This window comes from Trematosphaeria pertusa, assembly GCF_010094035.1.
Source record: "Trematosphaeria pertusa strain CBS 122368 unplaced genomic scaffold BU26scaffold_9, whole genome shotgun sequence".
NCBI classification, from domain to species: Eukaryota; Fungi; Ascomycota; class Dothideomycetes; order Pleosporales; family Trematosphaeriaceae; genus Trematosphaeria; species Trematosphaeria pertusa.
This window is the reverse complement of record NW_022987220.1, coordinates 1267723-1287156: the sequence shown is the minus strand read 5'-3', so window position 1 is coordinate 1287156 and position 19434 is coordinate 1267723. Positions and strand designations below refer to the sequence as shown.

At 52.8% G+C, this 19434-nt stretch overlaps 6 protein-coding genes across 6 annotated transcripts in view; 2 read left to right on the top strand and 4 right to left on the bottom strand.

The window, feature by feature from the left end:
- The window catches only part of BU26DRAFT_597478 (uncharacterized protein), a gene marked incomplete at both ends in the record, with an annotated part of 2515 nt that extends 1377 nt beyond the window's left edge, over window positions 1-1138 (bottom strand). The window contains 4 exons of the mRNA XM_033835000.1: window positions 230-331; window positions 383-524; window positions 576-834; window positions 1123-1138. Coding sequence (XP_033682505.1) covers window positions 230-331; window positions 383-524; window positions 576-834; window positions 1123-1138 — 519 coding nt within the window. The remainder of the gene's footprint in view (window positions 1-229; window positions 332-382; window positions 525-575; window positions 835-1122) is intronic.
- Window positions 1139-3083: 1945 nt separating this feature from the next.
- On the bottom strand, window positions 3084-4309 carry BU26DRAFT_506728 (uncharacterized protein; the record flags this gene model as incomplete). The annotated part of the gene is made up of 6 exons (XM_033826940.1): window positions 3084-3178; window positions 3319-3336; window positions 3553-3582; window positions 3684-3827; window positions 4012-4119; window positions 4273-4309. 6 exons carry the CDS (start codon window positions 4307-4309, stop codon window positions 3084-3086), a joined length of 432 nt encoding a protein of 143 aa, XP_033682504.1.
- Window positions 4310-9449: 5140 nt separating this feature from the next.
- BU26DRAFT_566471 (uncharacterized protein) lies at window positions 9450-11018 on the bottom strand (the record flags this gene model as incomplete). Its single annotated transcript, XM_033833534.1, has 4 exons — window positions 9450-9728; window positions 9779-9898; window positions 9956-10159; window positions 10812-11018. 4 exons carry the CDS (start codon window positions 11016-11018, stop codon window positions 9450-9452), a joined length of 810 nt encoding a protein of 269 aa, XP_033682503.1.
- Window positions 11019-12179: 1161 nt separating this feature from the next.
- Window positions 12180-12867, top strand: BU26DRAFT_566470 (uncharacterized protein; the record flags this gene model as incomplete). The annotated part of the gene is made up of 2 exons (XM_033833533.1): window positions 12180-12546; window positions 12593-12867. The coding sequence occupies 2 exons, from the start codon at window positions 12180-12182 to the stop codon at window positions 12865-12867; spliced, it is 642 nt and encodes a 213-aa protein (XP_033682502.1).
- Window positions 12868-14243: 1376 nt separating this feature from the next.
- BU26DRAFT_348760 (uncharacterized protein) lies at window positions 14244-14868 on the top strand. The gene has a single exon (XM_033822423.1). It carries the CDS (start codon window positions 14516-14518, stop codon window positions 14819-14821), a length of 306 nt encoding a protein of 101 aa, XP_033682501.1. The 5' UTR covers window positions 14244-14515; the 3' UTR covers window positions 14822-14868.
- Window positions 14869-16734: 1866 nt separating this feature from the next.
- Window positions 16735-17444, bottom strand: BU26DRAFT_597475 (uncharacterized protein; the record flags this gene model as incomplete). Its single annotated transcript, XM_033834999.1, has 1 exon — window positions 16735-17444. A coding segment is annotated over exon 1 (687 nt), but the record flags the coding sequence as incomplete, so codon positions are not given.
- Window positions 17445-19434: the final 1990 nt, after the last annotated feature.

Genomic DNA, 19434 nt, shown 5'->3' with positions numbered 1-19434 from the left:
GCCCCGAATACCAGCCCCTCTGGCGGGAGGCAGCATGGCGTCACGGGGCCGACCTCTTGACTGCCCATGTAGTAATCACCGCCACGGTCTCGGTCTCTACGGCCCCGAATACCAGCCCCTCTGGCAGGAGGCAGCGTGGCGTCACGGGACCGACCTCAAATTTCGCCGGAAGACATCCCTGAAGGGCGGGTCAACTAATAGTCCGAGTAGTGCGGGGAAGAATACTCACAGGTTTGAGTCGCACACGCGACCTGGTAAAGCTCCGAGTGTTGGCAGCGCGAGGCCGCGAGCTACAGCGAGCTCGCGGCCATAGGCCGTAGGCCGGGTAGGGCTGAAGGTTCGGTTAGTAGATTGCGAAAGAAGCAAGAGGTAAGGTACTCACCCGGCCACCGGCCGTAGACATAACGATATATACACATACTGGGCGCTGCCGGCACGACTGTCTCATCGACAGAGCTGTCGATACGTTCTTTCCGTTGCCGGCAGCGCCCAATTTTCGCTCATCCAAACTCTGTGGCCAATGGCTGTTGCGGTGTCAGTGATGTTTTTGAGTACACGGAGAGGAGAAAGCCTACCCTGAAAGTCGAGACTCGTAGGCCAGCCAGCGTGCTGGCAAAAACTTTTGCGTCGAGGGAGTAGGTGGGAGAGAGAAAAGTGAGTGCGAGGCGAGGGAGGGGGAAATAAGGGCCGAGTGGGTGGCGCTAACGGATTTCGGCCCAGACCCACAGTGCCAATTTGCCAGAGGAAGGAGCAGCGTGCCGCCCCAAATCCGTGGTGAAGAAAGCTCCTTCGGATCTCTCACGAGTGGCGAGATTACGTATGCATAAGAGGCGCCTACGGCATCTCAAGTTTGCTAATAGTGACGGCATTCTTCAAACGGCATTGCCAGTCCAGATGCCTGAGCCGACGGCAACACGAAGCAAGCCGGAACCGTACATGGTTAGCACGTCAATTCGAAGCACCGCAAAGTTGAACCTGAGGGCCTTGAACGGGCGGAACAGATGTGAATAGGGTTGCGTAGGGCGCCCGCTGTCGTAATTCAGAGCTCCGGCGGCATGTACTATGTGTAACATCGCACTCGCTGATTTCATGCTAACGTTATATCAGGCCAACGAGTCTCACCTCCATTTCCCACCATGTCCAGGAACAGCCAAAAGCAATGCCTCATGCCCCAGAAATTCCTTTCTGTTATACGACCCATTCCGCTCTCACGCACCAGGCTGAATCATAAGTGGATCGCGAAGGTTGTCATTGTCAAGGTCTCAGGATAATTGGCGTTGGGAAGCGCTCTTAGAACAGTGTAAAGACGGCGTATCTCATTTGGGGGCATAGCAAAATCTATCTTGAGGTCCTCGAAGGGTGAATTAGACTCAAACTCGGTTGAATATTGCCTGTCCTGTCGTGCTTCTATAACATTCACGATTGAGTGCCCTCACGTTCACTGGATCCATGCTAAAGATGAGGTACTCCAGGCCAACCATTCCCTTCGTCAATTTCTATTGTCTACGGAAATACCGAATAGCTTTCCCACACGACTCCAAACCGTCCCTCTCCGTCTCGCCTCTCCCTTCTCGATCCCCTCTCTTCCGGTGACCCTCGACCTCGAGAACGCCCACGATCGACCTACAAAGACCAATAGCATTAGCAAGGCTACCTCAAGCGATATAATAGAAAGAGGTGACTAGAACCAATTGCAGAACCAAACAGAGCAAAGAGTGTCATCGATCTGACAAGACTTTCTGGCGACTACTCCTCCCTCCGCAAGATAATTGTCCTCGTCATCTATACCAGCTGGACGTAAAGTAGTAGACGCACCTCTCGTATGACGCCACTGATCCTATAGCCCCCGTTCCCTGCCAAATATCATCGCTAGCGCGTTGTGATCGAGGAAGAGGCGCAAATATACCGTAAACCGAACCTAGACAGTAAGCAGCACCCCCAAATGGGAATGTATGAGCGGGAATCAACCGCAGACACGTTGAAGTGACGTTCGCCGCAGTCAAACCTTCTAGCCCTTCAAGCATGCCGCTCTCTTGTGGAGCTTTTCAATGGCAGAGGCGTTCGATTTTCTGAGCATTTGAAGAGAAAGGCTTTGGCTATGAGAGCCGTCACCAATCAGTTCGTGCCGTACCAGAAGTCTAGACGCGGTTAGAATACGGAGGAGTAGTGGGGAGCGGGGAGATGTACCTTGTCGAAGCCGGATGTCCTCCACCGTATACCGTAAGGGCTGCGACAACTGAGGCTAGTTAGTATCTGCCTCCTTGGGTGGACCTTACGTACGGTGCGTGGAGAAGTCGATCTCGAACGGCAGAATGAGGCCGTTGAGAAGAGGACCTAGCTGCCTATGCTCTATGTTAGCGAGTAATTCCTAGATAGGAGATCAAGCGGGAGGACAAGGAAATTTCTCAGACATGTTCAGGATGGAGAAGCACATCACCAGGACGTCGTCCTTCGGAGTTCGTTTATTTCATCATCCGCCTAAGAAGAGCGAGTGGAGTGGCCCTTACCTTTGCATACTTGCGAGGACATAAGCGCCGGATAGGTCATGCAAAGCGCTCCATGAGAATGTCCTGTGATACTAAATGGTCAGCATCTTTGTCCATGGTCTCGAGAAGCGGAAAGCCGTGAAGTGGTGGTGTATCAGATCGTAGTGGTTCATCTGGAATCAGAAGACCCAAACCCGCTGAGAACGAAGGAATGTGAGGCAGATTTGGTGATAGGATTCGTCCTTGGACAGTATCGAGTAACGATCTGGGGGAGAACTCGCCATGTCTAGTCCTCCCAGCTATTCTGTCGCCACTGGATATGAATGTCCTCTGGAGGACTGCAACGGGTCGGATTGGGATCGCATCGCACCGGTGTGCCAATCGGATTGGAGCACTCGCTGGCGAAGTGTCTATGAACTGTCGGGGGAGCATTAGCAAGTAGTCTCCAGATGAGGGTATGCTGCTGGCGTTGCGCTTGGAATGTCACAACCTTGGAAGTGTGTAGTTATGCCGAAAGCGGATCCCGTCCGTCTTACGAGGTTCTTTTCTTGCTCGCCCACCATTAGAAGCCGTCGCGTAGAGAGAGATTGTGAAGGCTTACACGCGGGGACGGATTATCGGGTACATGAAGCTCGAAGAGCTTCCCTTCGCGCACGTTAGCTTCTGTGAAACAAACCGGTAGAACGAGAAGGCTGGAGGACCGTAGTCACACAGGCGACATAAGAGCGGCATGATGAAGAACTAATTTTAGTCTCTAAAGGTAAGAATCGCAATATCGACTCCATCCGCGCTTGAGTGAAGACGGGAGGGGAAAGGCAGGAGGAAGACGTACTCGCCAAGGTGAGGATATCTGAAGTCCGCCATAGTATAATCCATCTCCTGTCATAAAGAAAAGTTAGCTAGTGGTCCTTAATACGACGGAGCAGGGTACGAGCGATGCGTTCGAGCTTCACGTAAGAAAACGGATTGGGAAGGATTGTTGGCCTCAATGGGCCTTTGCCCTCAGATCGGCAAATTCCGGGTTTCATCACCGCGATGTGTGTGCGTTGTAGGTGGGTTTACTCACTTGCTTTTGAGGAGAGTTGAAACATGTGCCCTATTGTGAAGGTTCGTTAGCCAGCTGTTTTGACCGAAGGGGGTTGGATTCAGGTAGCGTGCTGTGCGTATATATGCTAATAGAAGAATCTGAACACTTACTACCAAGGCGAGAAAGGTCAGAGGAAGAGGTTCCGTAAATAGTCATGCTAAGACGCCGTCTGAGGAAGACGGCGTTGGGTAAGCGGGGCGCGCTGGCGGTTTCTCGATGGCGTGAATTGGTACACTGTCGTGGAAAAGGGTTAGCTAACCGCATTAAAAGAGCAAGTTGGGGGGGAGGGGGCAGATGTTCCTTGTAAGGGACTATCAGTGTACATCTTTGTGATCAATGGACTTCCTAAGTCCTCAGCGCTGGGACTTGTCGTCTGTCGTGAGAAGCGATGTGGGTTCATCTTCTAACATATAGCATTCTAAGGGTATCCGTGCTTACATTTGCGTATGACAAAGTTCTGGGATAGAACGGCATAATCTCGTCCATCGGACCGAGGGGAAGAGCCGAATGCCAGAGCAAAGGCCATAGAGGCGAACGGGAGGATTTCTAGCAAGCATTAGCCGCAATCAGAGAACGACAACGAACACATTATCTTTGAAAAGTGCGGTTATCAGGGGAATGCCTTGTGTCATCAAGGAGATGTATAAGTAACGGTACAACGATCATCATGCCACGGTGAATGACGAGTTCATGACTTACTAGTAAAAGAGCAGGCGGAGACACGACGGCCAACCATTTCGTTCAGCAGCGCGACCAGACATTGGAGATTTGGAGATTTGGCAGAATGACCACACCCGTGGTCTGGATGCAACGGTTTTCTGGAGTGCTGGTCAGCTGGTATGACTCGGATCGACAGGGAGCAAGCTCGGGAAGAGGCGCGTAATCAGCACTGAAACTTCGTCATCAGACTCATAGAGCCTGTCGGTTTGGAATGAAATTTCATGATTTCATCATGTGGCGGAAAGGAAGTGGAAAGACCAGCTTACCGGAGGAAGAGGGGCCTCGGGAGATTTTATGCACATCCTTGGGTCACTCTCGTCGCCCTGTAAGCGCATCTAGGGAAGATAGTAAGCCAATGGTTCCCAAGTGGGCGGAAAGGATAGAAGGGAAGAAAAAGCACTGTTCAGAATAGTATCCATTATGTCGGTAATCATGGCCGCTACCATGTCGAATGGAAGGGAACGGCTTAGAAAGCTCAAAGAGTTCTCATCATGGAAAGGACTAGACGCGGGTAGAGGAAAGGGAAGGTCTCACCGGGAGTGTATATCGGGAGACATGGCCTGTCCGTGGCACCAGGTATATAGAGTATCCGCTGCCGACTGCAAAGTGCCACCGTGTAGGATTGGAGCTACCGCCATCGCTTGTGGGAGTCAGCAGGGGCTAGGACGGAGGAGGTAAGGACGGCATGGGACGTCCTATCGGAGGGTCTCGGAAAGAGGTTCTGGGTAGCTACACTGATGCAGACGATTAGCGATGCCCGAGAACTTCGAATGAATGAAGGAATAGGGGAAGGCTGTCTCAGATCTTCTTTTCCGGGCAAAGCCCATCTCAGCACTGTGAACATGCACGACCTCCACAATGAAGTAGAAGCCGTCTGATTTGCTGTTCACTCTGCCATATTTGGATAATTTTAAGCTCTTATCAAGTGCTCATCATTGACGAAAAAAAAGGGAGATGTAGTAGAGGATGAACTTACGTTACGTGGTGCTGACCGAGCATCTGCGCGGGCAACTTGAAGTGGATGATTAGCTGTGTTCGGGAGAGGAGAAGGCGGACGGGCATGAGCGTGAAGATGGCAATGGCATTTGGCCTAGGGATGTGTTGTCTGTCGCAGAGAGTTAGCCGGGTTCAAATACGTCGAGCGATTTAAAAATGAATGCAAGAGTCAAAACTCATATCTTCTTTTCAGCTGAGCCCGGCCCAGCTGTTGAAGCAATTGAGCAACGCCCAGCAGCCATAGGAACCAGCACAACTTCCAACGTGATAAGAAGCCGTGACTGAGCACGCGTGCGGTTTCCTCAAAAAAAAAAAGCCCGTGTAGATAGTAATCATGTAACCCCAAACAGAGACCGGTGGGATAAGGGTGGACTTACTGATGCTCGTTATTGACCATGACTCTGTCGGTCGCGGTGGATAGCGTCGGAGGGGATTAGCCTGGAGACGTGCGATTGCGCAAGGACGGCTTACGCAGAACGACGGAATAACGTGCTGGACTAAAGAGCCCATTTGAACTTAGTAAGTGTTCTCGAGAGATTGGTGGGTGGATTGTCTGGTACGGATGATTAGCTAAGTCTCAAGGAGGTCGAAAACTTGCGATAGGGAAGATAGGGCTCCGATCATATCTTCTTTCCTTCTTCAATATATCCAGAGGGCGCACAAGACGAACGCTCGGATTTCTCAGTCTGAGGGCCATGTAGGCGGTAGTATATAGGGTATCATCATGGAGCGGAAATGGGGAATTGGGGGGAAGAGAGGGCTAACTCACGGTAGGTGATATCCTTCCTTACGTTGGTCGAGGTGGAGGACCTGGCAGATATAATTAGCAAAGAGTCAATGGACTTGGTCTGAATGAAACCAGGGAATCATTGTCCTCAGATGTTCTCTCAGTTTAAAAGAGAACAAGTTTGGTCAACATGTAGACCCGCACCGTCGTCAAGCACGACGGCAGGATAAATGCGGCTCCCCAAGAAAAGGCTCGTGTGTAGTGGGGAGTGATGTTGTCATCATTGGACAATACAAGAAATTGGCGCGGGCAAGGAGTGGACTTACACTCATATCGTGTTCGAAGCCGGTGAAGAAAGAAACTAGGGCTAGCATTAGCACAGACACGAGAGAGCTGTAGTGATCGAAACTAGGGAATTGGCGTCTATCAGAGTTCTTTTCAGGCACATGTCATCAAGTGTAACCACCCCGCCGTGACAAAGCACGCCAGGAGGCTGCCTATGACACCCAGAGCTGCTTGTGTGTGTAGTTGGGCGGTTTCTCATCATCTAGACTAGGAAAGAGGGTGCGGAGAGGGGGCACTCACAGCGATGTCGTGGTCGAAGCTTTTCGGGAGTGGGCTCGAGCTCCGGTGACAGAACAGACAGTGTCGATCAAACCGTGGACTCTAGGCAGAGCCGGTCGCTGGGCTGGCTGTCAGTCAGTCAAGCTCAGAAGTTTCGGTGCGATCAAACGGAGAAATGGTGAAGATGAAAGTCTGACTCACATAGCCGGTACTCGCCTAGGGAGAGATATGCTCCAGCCCTCGCATGCGGGACGTATGCCACGAGGAAGCAATAGTGGCGAGCATGCGAGGTCCGGGGCGTGGAGCGGCAAGGGCTTTGTTGACTTTCTCGAGGCGCCCGAAGCCTTGGGTGGCGCGATGCAAACGGGCGCGTTTCGCTGCCACGGCGTCAGTGATGTCGACGTAGCCGAGCATCGCAGGCGAAGGCAGTGAACAGATACTGTACCTTGGGTGCCGCCAGCAAGTCCTGCCAATTAGAGACCGAATTGGTGGTCTCGGGGAGTGGGGTGTGGTCGCTGCAACTGGCCTCTGAGCTGCCGGAGCCGTTGACGGGAGGGAGAGCGCACTGTACATAGCTCGAAGTCCACAGGAGTGAGGAGGGCAGAAAGAGATGCAGATAGAGTCTTAAACAGATAAAATATGGACGGATTAGGCCGCTGTCATATGAGGGCGGCGAAAATTTTGTTGTTGGAGCGGGAAGAAAGTGTGTGTTGGTGGGGAGGCCAAGAAAGCTCGCAGAAGCTGCCTTAGCAACAAGACGAGGCGCAAGAGTGAAAACGTCACCGCAATTTCCAAAGGCACCCGAGGGCTTGCACGAGCACGTCATCGGCTCCGTGTTCGGAGGTGTAAGGCAAGCATTGATGCGGAAGATGGGCGCCTGCTGCTATGCATTCTGGGACGCATGCATGAATAGACAGACACTGTGTTTACTCAGCACAGATAATTCAGATGGGCATTCTGTAAATATGCTGCTGATTTACTATACGGAACACGATTTTGTCTCCAGAAGTTCTTGACCGCCATAACGTACGCCCTCATCGCGTAGCTAGTTCCCTTCTGAATCGACGAAGTGCCGCGCCAGGCGACGATGACATAGAGTAGTAGGAGATATTTTGATAGTTTTGGAAAGTGCTAAGGAATCTATCAGTTCTCCACTCTACGGGCGAATAGATTCGAGATGCAGGGCTGGTGGGCTAGAGATCTGCGAGATCCTGGAATGCAACCTTGGAACACAATATGAGCACTAGGAATGTTCAGAAGGACGCTGAACAGCCGCTGGTACATGAGACAGCTATGAGTTGGGGGTTGGATGAGTATATGAGCGCTGGATCTGAGATTGGGTCCGACTTGGGAAACGCCAGCCTGATGCCCTTTAGTGGTGATGGTCTCTCGAGTCCCATAAAGTAACATGAGAGGTGGGTATCGGACACCACGCATGAGGCCGGCAAGGCCTTGAAGGCCGCTGCAGAGTGCTACGTGGTAGATAGGACGTGGCGCTGAGTTTTAGGGATATGAAGACAGACTAGAACAAAACAGCCGCACCCTCTACGTAGCAACCCAGACTGTTTCCCGGAGAGCTAGAATCAAGGCAGATAAAATAAAGTAACGCGCGAAGGACTTGAAAGACTCAAGGATGCCCAGATAAGCGTCTGACGCCGTACTGGAAGCCAGAATGGACACGAAAACTTCCGCCGGGTGCTGACTCAGCAGTACGGGGCCGGAATCAAGTCTGGAATACTGCTAGATAGCTTATTGCAAATTGTAGATGTATTGACGCCGATAGTTTCTTATAACTTTGGCTTTATTTGGGTGGTGTGTAAGCCGTGATAGTTATCAAATCTGAAAAGTGAATGTATTGCCAAGCCTGAACGTAGCCTAGCCGTAAAAATCAACCGTGCAAGAAACTGACTTTGCGACAAACATCACACCCGCTATCCTTCGTCAGACTGCTCTCAGCACGACAAAGCCTTCATACACTATCATCGAACATTTATCATTCATCGATCATGTCCTCCGCTTCCCCCGTCCATATTCCTCTCGGCGAGCGCAAGTCCACAATTCTACAGCAACTCAAGAACGTCCAAGACGACCTCGGCGACCGCCTTCAAGAATGTCTCCGAGCCGCAAACGCCCTCGCCAAGATGGCCAAGATCCCCGCGTACCGCAAGTACACCAAGAACTCTCTCGACGAGAACCGGAAAGAACTTGAAGAATTTTTCGAGTTCGAGAGACACACCAAGAGCCACGCCCACGGCGATGACGAGGGCTTCAGCGAATTCACCGCCGCGCTGGCGTGTCAAACCCAGCTCCATATTTGGAAAGTCATCAAGGCGCAGGACGAGAAGGAGGACAAGGAAGCGATGGCGGAGGAGTTGAGGGAGAGAGAGATAGAGCTGCTTGAGGGTCTGGCTTGGATTCGAGAGCAAGAGAGCAAGAGGGGTTGAAGAGGGCGGCGAAGAGGGAGAAGGAGCAGCGCCGCAAGGCCGGGATGGAGAGAGTTCGCGGCGCCCTCTTTCGCAAGGATCGGGAGGAGAGCATGAAGGAGCAGGAGGAACGTCTTCTCGAGAAGGCGCAGAAGATGGGGCAGGATTGGGAGTAGATAGCTGGTCGGGAGGGTCGGAAGGGTTACAAATGCATGTGTTCACCACTGGCGGAGTTCCGGCAAACACGTCACAAAATCCTTCGAAAAATCCGTGATGCCACTTCTCATAGATTTTTATTGATTCATATGGACTAGATTCCTAATGAAACTCAGCAACGAGTTACCTTTCGCTACAGCGCATGCGGAGCAGGCTGATCGCGTTGCTGGGTTTCAGCGCCCACTGCTCCTATTCTGCTGCCCATTATATCTACCACTCTGCGGTAGCTATCATGCAGTCCCAGACTCTGGCACAAAGCACATATTATACGCCCTAGCAATCTCCCAGTCCGTAGCCACCCACCCGTATAAGAACCCGTTCATCTCAAACGTCCAGTCTGACCCGTAGTCTTGGAGCGGCGAAGTTGGTGGAAGTGCGGGACTCTGGGGTTGACAGGAAGCTGGAGGTTTTGGGAGTCGCTTTCCCGCTGGTGGCTTTGGAAGGCGCTTTCCAGCGGTCTGTACAGTCGATTTCGGTAGGCGCTTCGGAGACAGCGAGGCATCGGCATCCTGCGAAATGTTAGATCTGCAACCGTCGAAAGATCAAACTGGGACGGTACCGAGTCGCAGCAAAGACGCAGGGTAGTAGCTGGGTTGTCCCTGTATCGGGAGCAGGTAGGCTTGCGACCGCTTCTCTCCTGGATCTCCTGGGCGTTGCTGAGAATGGCCTTCTTTTTTGCCTGTGGGGTGTCAGCCATGACCGTAGGCGGGATATAACCTTGGGAGCTTGCACTCACCCTCTCGCTCCCGACGAAGTCATTCGTTCGAGCGATCCTGACTTCCTGCTCTATCTCAGCACCGCTTGCTATCCTCACGAGTGTCGTTATCCATATTGCCGTCGTCAATTGTGAGGGTCGCGAGCGGCGGGTTCGAGGGTTGGTGGATGTCTGAACGAGGGCGGCGCCGGTACGGCGTTCTACGAGCGGATCTTCCAGGCGCCACTGGGGACGCTGAGCAATTCGACATATTTTTCAACCCAGTTGGACTGACTGAGAAGCTGCTTTCACAATAGCAGTTAGCGTGAGTCAGGGTAAGGTGCAGGGAAGGTCTTGCAAGCGCTTCGCGACGTTGTCGACCGTGTATGTTGCGCGTGGCTTTAAGCGCTCTATAAAGCGATACTGTAGACTATGCGACACCTAGTATAGTAGAAAGTAGATAGGATAACGGGGATGCTGCGAGGTCAGCACTTGTCGACACCGGGGCTCACGGCAGCCACACTACATCATCACCACCTCACTCGCTGAGAGTAGCACGAGATTGGAAGCATAGCGTGTACATCGAACAGTCAACGATCTCTTCCTCAAGCCTTCAGCAGATGCTAAAGGACTCAATGAAAAGAAAAAAGATGTAGAGTTCCAAAAATACCCTGTGGGCAATGCCCACAGGAGCACGGCGTCCAGCCGCCGCGTAGTAAAACGCGTAGAGAGCAACCTCAGAGAACTCTTCACTGGTTGGGTCCGGGCTGTCCTAGAAGAGAGTACAAATTAGCCCGGTACGGCGATAGGAAGAAAAGAGGAGAGAAGGAGGGAGAGGGCAGGCTTATATAGACCGGAGACTGCGCGCGCACGGACGCCTCGCTTCGGGCTGACTAACGACGGTCACGGGCGAGGAGTTGCTTGGGCGACGGCTGCCTCCAGAGCGAGACACTTCATTGGCCGGGTCTTCGTGCCTTGTGATTGCGACCGTGAGCATGTTTCCATGACGTTCTATGGTGGCATGATAGATTGGCTCGGCACTGACGGTGAAGGTACGGTTCTTAGGGAGACTCCCAAACTCAAACAAAGTGGTGCCAGACAGCATGAAATGCAATGTCGTCGATGCAGAGACACTTTACAGCATACTTTGCCCAGAAGGAGCCCAATGTTGCCGTTGATCTTCGTAATCCCGCTCACTGAACTTTCCTGATCGAGACGATGCTCTGGCGGCTGCTACACTTAGAGAAATAAGATGATCATGGGTTAATACTGAATAAAGTCATTCCGAAGCTGTGAGAGGCTCACTGGGCTGATCAATCGCAGCAAAGTCTCGTCGTCGCGTTTGTAGCGTCATATCCGAATAAGCACCTTCACGCCCTACTCTGGGTGACATCACGCAGACGACCATACGCTTCCACCGCCCTCCATCGAGCTTGAGCGAGTTAGGCTGAGTCAGCGAGCCTAGTGGACGGCCCGTGCGCGCCAGCTCTCCCGTCTATATAACCTCGCCCTCCCCGCCTTTCTCACTTTTTTTTTTCTTCAAGGTTTTTCCTCCTCCTTGGCAGGGGAGCACCAGTGCCGCGCCCTGACAGTGTTGCTTAGGGGTCGTAAGTAGCTTCTCGGCTTCCGACGTAGCACGCAGGGCGTGGCACATAACCTTTTCTTTCAATTTTTGTCCCCGGGCCTCCTCTCACTGGGCTTGCTCATAGTTGAGGCCACAGTGTCGCCGGTACGTTCCTTCCTCACCCACAGCTTCTGATCAGACTCACTGACTCCTCCAGGTATTGCACTACCTCCGGCTGACGCGACCACTCTTTTTCATTGAGCTATCTAGCGCTGCTGGATACTTGAGGAAGAAGCTAGCTGTCTTTGGTTCTCCGTGACGTGCATAGGCGTCCGTTGCCCTGATCCCGCCGCCAGCCTCACTTGACCAGCAGCTGTTGAAATACATGGCGTAGCGGTGCTGAAACGTAGTACCCCCAGACTGCCTGGAAAGACGTCGAATTGCTGCACTTGAGGGGAATTGATGCTACCGCTGCCTACTGTAGCGGCGACATGAGGGCAAGCACCGTAATACGGGCTCCGAAGAGCTGTAGAAACCTGTAACTCTGCCCATTCCTCTAGAGGAGGCTGGCTGTATGTATTTCGCTTATCGGCGGTGCTGTTCCTCCGTAGGGGTCTCGGTGAGGCTTGGCACGTAGACATTGTAGTTCTGGTAAACGCTTGCACTTTGACCTTCGGCAGCACATACACACCATCGCCCATTATGTCCACACGAAACCGACCTCTGCGCGACTTCAACGAGCTGCAGGACTTCCTGCTCCCGGCTCTGGCCGGTTCATATTGCGAGATCTGCGGCGTCCGAGTCACGACCGACGCCAGCGACTGGGATCTTCGCTGCCCTGCCCATTCGTTTGTGGGGCTGACGGAGGAGATGTTCGTTGGTGCCTGCGCCTATAGGATGCAGAATATTTTCCGCGAGCATCTGATCGCTCTGGGGCGGGAGAGCGATTACTCCCTTATGCGCTACTCTGCCGTGGGCGAGAGGTTGGCGGACTGCCGGATCTTCAAGAACATGTGCATATATAGCTTATGGCATCTTGCAAGCTGTGCTCGGCGGTTCCTTCTGCTAGGTGAGTGGACTACGTGTCAAGGTAAAATTTGAGCTAATCAGTATAGGCAATCCTCTGAGCCCCGTCGAGGAGGTTTTCGAGGTCGAGATCGCGACGCACGCCTACCTCTCGTATAAACACCACCTCTTCGTGGTGGCCATGCGAAGTGGAGTAGCGTATGCCCTGGACATTACGGGTGTCCAGTTCGGGCCCGGCTGGCCTCTGCTGAAGGAGTGGAGCGCGTACCGGGCGGAGAGAGTGCTCAGGGTCCTTGGCTGCTGGCCTTTGGGCACCCAGCGTAGGCTGGGGGAGTTCGGGAGGAAGAGGTGGTGGATGAGGTAGAGAGCAGGGCGCCCCTAGACGGCTGGTTGAACTTCTTCGCCGTCATGCCTTCAAAGTTGCCCGGTGTTTGACGGAGGCCTCAAATGCCGAAGCGCGCCGGTGTCTCCTGCGGGGCCAGCGGCAAGGGTTCTCCAGTGCGGTCTAGGGGTACCGCAGCATGAGGGGCGCTTTGGAGTAGCGCTGCGGCTCACCCGATCAAGTCTTACAACGGGTGCCAAGATTCCCTCGTCGAGCTACGTCTACACCAGACTCGACACCCTGCTCTGCAGAAGCTTTTCATAACTCAACAGCTTCTGCTCGACCTTCAACAACGTTTTGGTCGATATCCTACGCTCTTCAACGATCCACGACCCACGAGACCTCCGAAGCGGTCGATACGTACTTACACGCGACGATATCCTCGATTCCCGGCGTCTCACACCGATTCACCGTTTCTGAGAACCTCCGCAAACATCGATCTGGACGACACTCACAGTACGGCATCATAACATGGGGAGGATAGAAGACGTGGATGCGTGGTGCTGGGAGAAGGAGGCAACGCTGTCAGAATCTGAAGCGTGATGGGGTCAACATCCTGACGCTCGGAAAGCCACCGATTGGCCGCGACAACCACATGCGCCAAGAGTCTCGTCGAGCAACATCAGCCGCGAAAACCCGGTCGATATGAGGAGAGAAAAGGGCGACGTTTCAATACTCTGAAAAAGAATCGCAGGCTTGGTTTGGAGATGGTAATATTAGCGAAAACGTTGAAGTCGACTGCGAACGCAATAACCGCCCTTCGCGCTCGCGCCGCCCACCGGACCCTCCGCAACACTATTATCGGGACCACAAAACAAGAACAGAAGAGCGCTCGGGCAACTGAGTCGATGCACATATTCTGGTTCAAGAAAGGGACAATTGCGGCGTCAGAAGCGCTTTTGCTTTCGGAGGGACGGACATGACCTCAGTCAAGCTCAAACACCAACATGCCGCCAGCGCGGTAAAATCCACTCGAAAGAGTCTACACCTCCAGGCAGGATAATTCCCATTTGTAAAGGTCACAGCTTCAAGATCGAACAGAAAACCCCACGAGCATTCGAAAACATCAACGACCGGAGGCACGTTGACCTGTCGATTGAGAGAGGGGAGTAACTACAACAGATAACCACCATCCAATTGGACAACATGGCTCGAGGCATTTTCTCTTTCTCTACAGGGCATCAGCTACAGAGCTTTAGCAACAATGCAGCCCGCTGGCAAGCTCTACCGGCATATCCACCTCCTCGGTCAGCACCTCTTGCAATGGGTCACGTCCCTCCGCATCGAATTCAATTCCCAGATTCGACTTTAGAACCAGCCCTTTTAAGAGCCACACCCACCGCTAACAGACTGATAGAATCCGACAATATACATACTGTCCAATAACACAGTTCGCGCCATTGCCTACGAAACGCCGTCCCGAACAAACTCTAAAACGATCGAAGTCGCACCGCCTCGTCCTGCTCGCGCAAGCATGCACCGTTCTCGTCGACGACCCTTCGCAGACATCTTAAACCGCGTCCACGATGCGCCGAAGTAGCCGGAATCTCCCATACAACGGTGAAGCAAGGTGTCAGGGGATTGGATAGGACCTCGGGAGAGACAGTTGCCGTCGCAGTCCGCTTACACAATGATTGAGCACGCTAAGCGCAAGGACCAAGGAAAGAAGAGAAGAGGGGTTGGAGAGACACACAGACAAGGAAGCCAGGGAGCTGGAGATATCAGTGAGGAGAATATGGACGGGTCTGCTGGTTGTTCGGGACAGGGAGATGAGACACAACCTAACGGGCACACTACAAGATGGAGGTTTTGCGACCGGGGCTGCGCTCGGCTTGGGCAGACAGACGATGTCCTTTTCCTTGGGAAGGAGATACAGACAGGGCTGGGACCATACGAGGCATCGCGGAATAGGAGGATTTACTCACTCCGAATGTGATGTTATGGAGAGTTCTCAAGTGGGTCTGCCGGCAGGGGCTTAGGAAGGTGTTCTAATACCGATGTTGAATGAACTCGGGCTGTCGTAGGGGCGCAATCAAGATATTCCCTTCAGCCTACGCAAGCTGCCTCGGCTATTTGAGCGCTCATAGCTACCCCGTGCGTTTCTCGACCTTTCGCCGCTCGTGTGTCCCACCCTCACAAATACGAAGTGGAAACACATCCCACAAGGAAAGTGTGTAGGCTGAACGTCGGGTGCCTCGGACTCCCTATACAGAAAGCTCGATGACTCCGAAACTAAGGAGAGCTCTGTCCCTGCTACGAGCCTCACAGTTCATAGAAATGACACTCTTCCTAACTTGTATTCTTCCTACATCCGCGATATCCTCTGTTCTTTGTTATAGACTCCCCACCGACCTTTGTAAAGGTAAGCAAGCCGTGGGACGGTCAGGAAATCGAGAAGTCTAGGACATAGCGGCCCGAGAAGAGGCGTTCGACACCGTCTGAAGCGGTGCGGCGAGGACAGTAAACGTATCTGGGATATTTTATTGATGGACTAGAGGTACAGGTGTGACTGGTAGCGGAGAAACGTGTGGAAGCGTCAGCGCAACTTTGGAGCTTCTAGTGTGATAGTCTCGCTCCCAAGTTTCTCGAAGATTGTGGTAGCTTTATGAGAGTACCGTACATGTCTGTCAAAACTCTTGTGTATCTAAGTAGTCGCCGACAGGCTAATAGCCGACTGCCTCATGGTAGAAGAGCGAACGGCCTGGCTTCCAGGAAGTTGAGCTATCGGGTGTAGCTTGGAGGCCATCCAAGGTGTAATCGTAGATAAGCGTATTCCTGGCAGCTGAGGCGTCCTAAGGGGATTTCCGTGGTCGGAACCCGCTGGGGAACCCCTCTTTTGCGACGTAGCAACCCCACCTGCGCGTTTCTGTGTCAGTGAAGGTCAAAACAACTGAGCAGCCGGCCACCCATATCAAACGCGCGTCAGCCGGCCCACAAATCCTTTTACTTGCCAAAACCTGGCGATTTGTAGTATATATATTAGTTAATTCTACTCAGTTTTCATAATCCGGGAATGAATTAGACCCCGCCAGTTGTGCCTGGTACATAGACTCAGATAGCTTAGTGGTAGCGGCGTTGCAGCGTTTGGCAGTTTGGCAGCTAACTGATTACAGCCTCTCATGATTCAGAACTCCGCTAACATATCTATACAGGAGGTTTTCCCAGCCCCCTGGGTTTCCTTTTTGCTTTTTGCTATGTACTTGGGTTCGAGTGGTGTTGTCGGCAATAGCCACATTGTTCTTTTTGCATTCTTTTTGCCTGCAAGTGAGGGTGGCGGTGCAAACAAGGGTAGGTGCTGTGTGCAAGCAGTGAAGGCGGCGTTGGGTTGTTGTGGTGCTACCCGGGTGGACTTGGTCGAACACCTACCCGCGAACATGGGCTCAAGAACTTCAGAACCATAGATGACCTGCAAATAACATAAAGGAAATAGCAATCATTGAACAAATAACCTTGCAAAACACCGAAGCAGATGGGAAGATAAACATGGAAGAGAATCGTGTACCCAGGTGGACATTGAGGAAAATCCCGCGTCCTTACCATGCATAGGAGCAGAATCCGCAAACACGAACTCCAAAACGAGAAAAACGCGACAGCACTTCTCCCGTTCGTAAATGACTACCATCCTTGATCGATTTGAAGCCTCCCTTAAAGAGAAAACTTCAAATCCGTTCATGGTGACAAAAAGATGGGATGAGCACGGCCCCTAGGCCAAGCCAGAGTACAGCATGCTCTTACTGTGAGCTCCAGGCGACAACACCATCTCCGCTGCCTACACTCCCTACCTTTAAAAGAAAGTCCTACCCTCAATAACTAACGCGAGCATAGTCTTCTTCCTCGCAGCAAGCAATCATGCCACTCCTTACAAACTTCCAGCCCGCCGCGGAGCTCAACACCAAGGCCGCCAACAGCGAGAACTTCCTCCGCACGCGCATGAACCTGGCCGCGGGTGACGTCGTGGCAGCGAATATCGCCTTCATCTTCCTCATGTACGAGTACCGGCCGGCGTTGAGGGACAACAGCGACGAGGCGGAGGAGTTCTTCGAGCAGATGGACAACCTGGAGGCGTCCGTCTGGAAGCACCGCGGCGGCGAAGACTGGCTGCCTGTCAACGGGCAAGCGGATGGCGCCGTCTTCATGGAATACACCAAGGAGAGCACAACGTCTCCTTGGAGCGCGGTCAACGAGATCTACGCGCGCGAGAAGAAACACCTCGAGCCCGGAAGCGCTGACCGCGACGCAAAGCGCGTCCCAGAGATCTTCTACCTCCTCAAGTGCGCGGCGGCCCTCTACAAGGATCGTAGAGAGAATGCGGCGTTGGCGACGGGACAGTAGGAAGGGGGAAATAGGAGATGTCTTCGCGGACGGAGAAATAAAAGGGGATAGGGCTAGTGATGACAAAGGGGATGATATAGCGGAGAGCGAGGGCAATACGCGGCCGGTATTGAAGCCGCCGCGGCTTCTGTATGATAAGGAGGAGCAAAGAGGAAGGGCATAACCCGAGCGCTGAATACGAAAGGGATTTGCTCTGACGAGCATGAACAAACGGGTATATGAAATGGCGAAACTTACAGCAGCAGGCACGGCGACAACCAAACCCACGCACACCTACCACCCCTCTCCCCCATATACATCCCGCACGAACTCCCAGCAAGCCCGCGCACCGCACCACAATCCCTCCCTACCACATGTCACACAGCATACTCCACAGCGGGCAGGTCCCTCGGATATAACTCCTCATCGGAACCCACAACATCCAATACCACACGGCACGATGGCGTCAGGTTTCGGTCTTCCTGGCACTCCGCGCAATCCCAGGGCCTGGCGACGCAAGCGTCGGAACAAGGATAGGAAAGGGGAGGTACACAGGTAGGAAGACGCTGCTACCATGAGCTTGTCTGCAACGACGAGGCCACCAGCTTTTCAGTAAAGGATGCTGCTTACCCTTCCAATGTTTGTGTCAGGTTCCAAACGCCGCCAACGGGCCGTTCGCCGATCGCTCAGCTCTCGACGTTCGAAAGAAGATCGCGCGGATCTTATCGAAGAGGTACTGAGAGGAGGTTGCTACTAGGTCGTGCGGGGTTGACACTGGGCGGATGTGAAGATACTGTGTTTGTCTGGTGGGTTGAGAAAGTGGATGGCGTTTGAGGGGTGGGAGTTGTCGGTGTTGAGATGCTCAGGAGTTGAGGTGCGATGCCGCTATGATGGGATGGAGGACGCTGGATACTACTTGGGGATACGAGGACGACGGGAGGGGAAGGAAAGGGGTAACACCTACTAAAGAGGACCAAGACCGCAGTCTACGAGCGGACGGTCCGGATGGGTAGCATCACAATGCATGTCTACGAACGGGAAACGACAGCACACAGCCCAAGTCGTCCCCGGATGATGTTGCAGGACAAGGCAAGATGGGAGCCGGATTCGAACCGACAGCACACCTGCGCTTACGCGTAGAGGCCTCCACGTCAAGTCTCCTACAGCTTGACGATCCCACCGAGAAGGAAACAGAAAACCAGATGATGACCGGCCTGACGGAGGGTAGTAATGGATACCATGGAAGATAACAATGTCGAGGCGGAGGCGTCCGAAGTTCCAGGAAGACTCCGAGGGAGGATTATCATGGACAAGAGGTAGTAAGCGGATCATCCGGATACAATCCAAGGAATGTACTTGGTGGTGCCGCTCCGGTACGTTGGAACTGTAGCATGTATAGATTGGCAATACATTACGCAACATGGCAAGTGCAAGAGAACCTAGAATAGTCCTAGTTGAGCTTGACGCCACCGTGAGATGATCCCAGGGTCGTGAGTGGGTATGTAAGATGGGGGTCGATGTGATTCCGGTACCAAGGTAATTTGAAGACATCGAGCTTAAACTCACCGGGATGTATGCCGGGGAATCAGGAACGGGAAAGTCGAGCAAGTGAGAAGCACACGCATCAGAATACGGAGTTCATAGGAGCACCAAAGGAATCGTTATTCAGGAAGTGGGTGTAATGAGACTCTTGTCCTTTCGATTGATATTCGTAACCAGAAAGATATCCGAGGATCCAAACCGGATAATGAGACAGAACTGAGAGTACACTTACCCAACAGCAGAGTCTATGCGAGTTCCATTGAGTTGTCGACCCTGAGGAGGGTTCCAATAGCCATCCGTACTTGGTTGGGCGACGGTCCAGGAAGTCACCCGGTCTGGTGCCCGAAGACGGGAGTAAGAATACCAGGTGCACCACAAGTTCCGGTATTGTACAATCCACAGGATATTACTCGTGAATGATTAATCGAGGGGCAAGATCCAGAGAGGGGAGATACGTTGACGAGGTTCTCGTAGCTTCCTGCCTTCCGGATTTGGATATTCTCGAATCATTGAGAAGTTGATTTTAGCCAATTCCTGATCACTAGGGCTAATATCGCAGACTTGAGGCTGCTGGGCTCTTGAGCGGTTCGGAACTTTCTCAATACCGATGTCCATAGTCTAGAGCCGGCAACTACAAGGTCTGTTTTAGACTTGTCAAGCTCGGACATGATCAGATCATGAATAGGTCCAGCGTCT

What these genes read in the sequence shown, in the direction of transcription:
- BU26DRAFT_348760 (XM_033822423.1), top strand. Translation starts at nt 14,516, where the DNA reads ATGATTGAGCACGCTAAGCGCAAGGACCAAGGAAAGAAGAGAAGAGGG.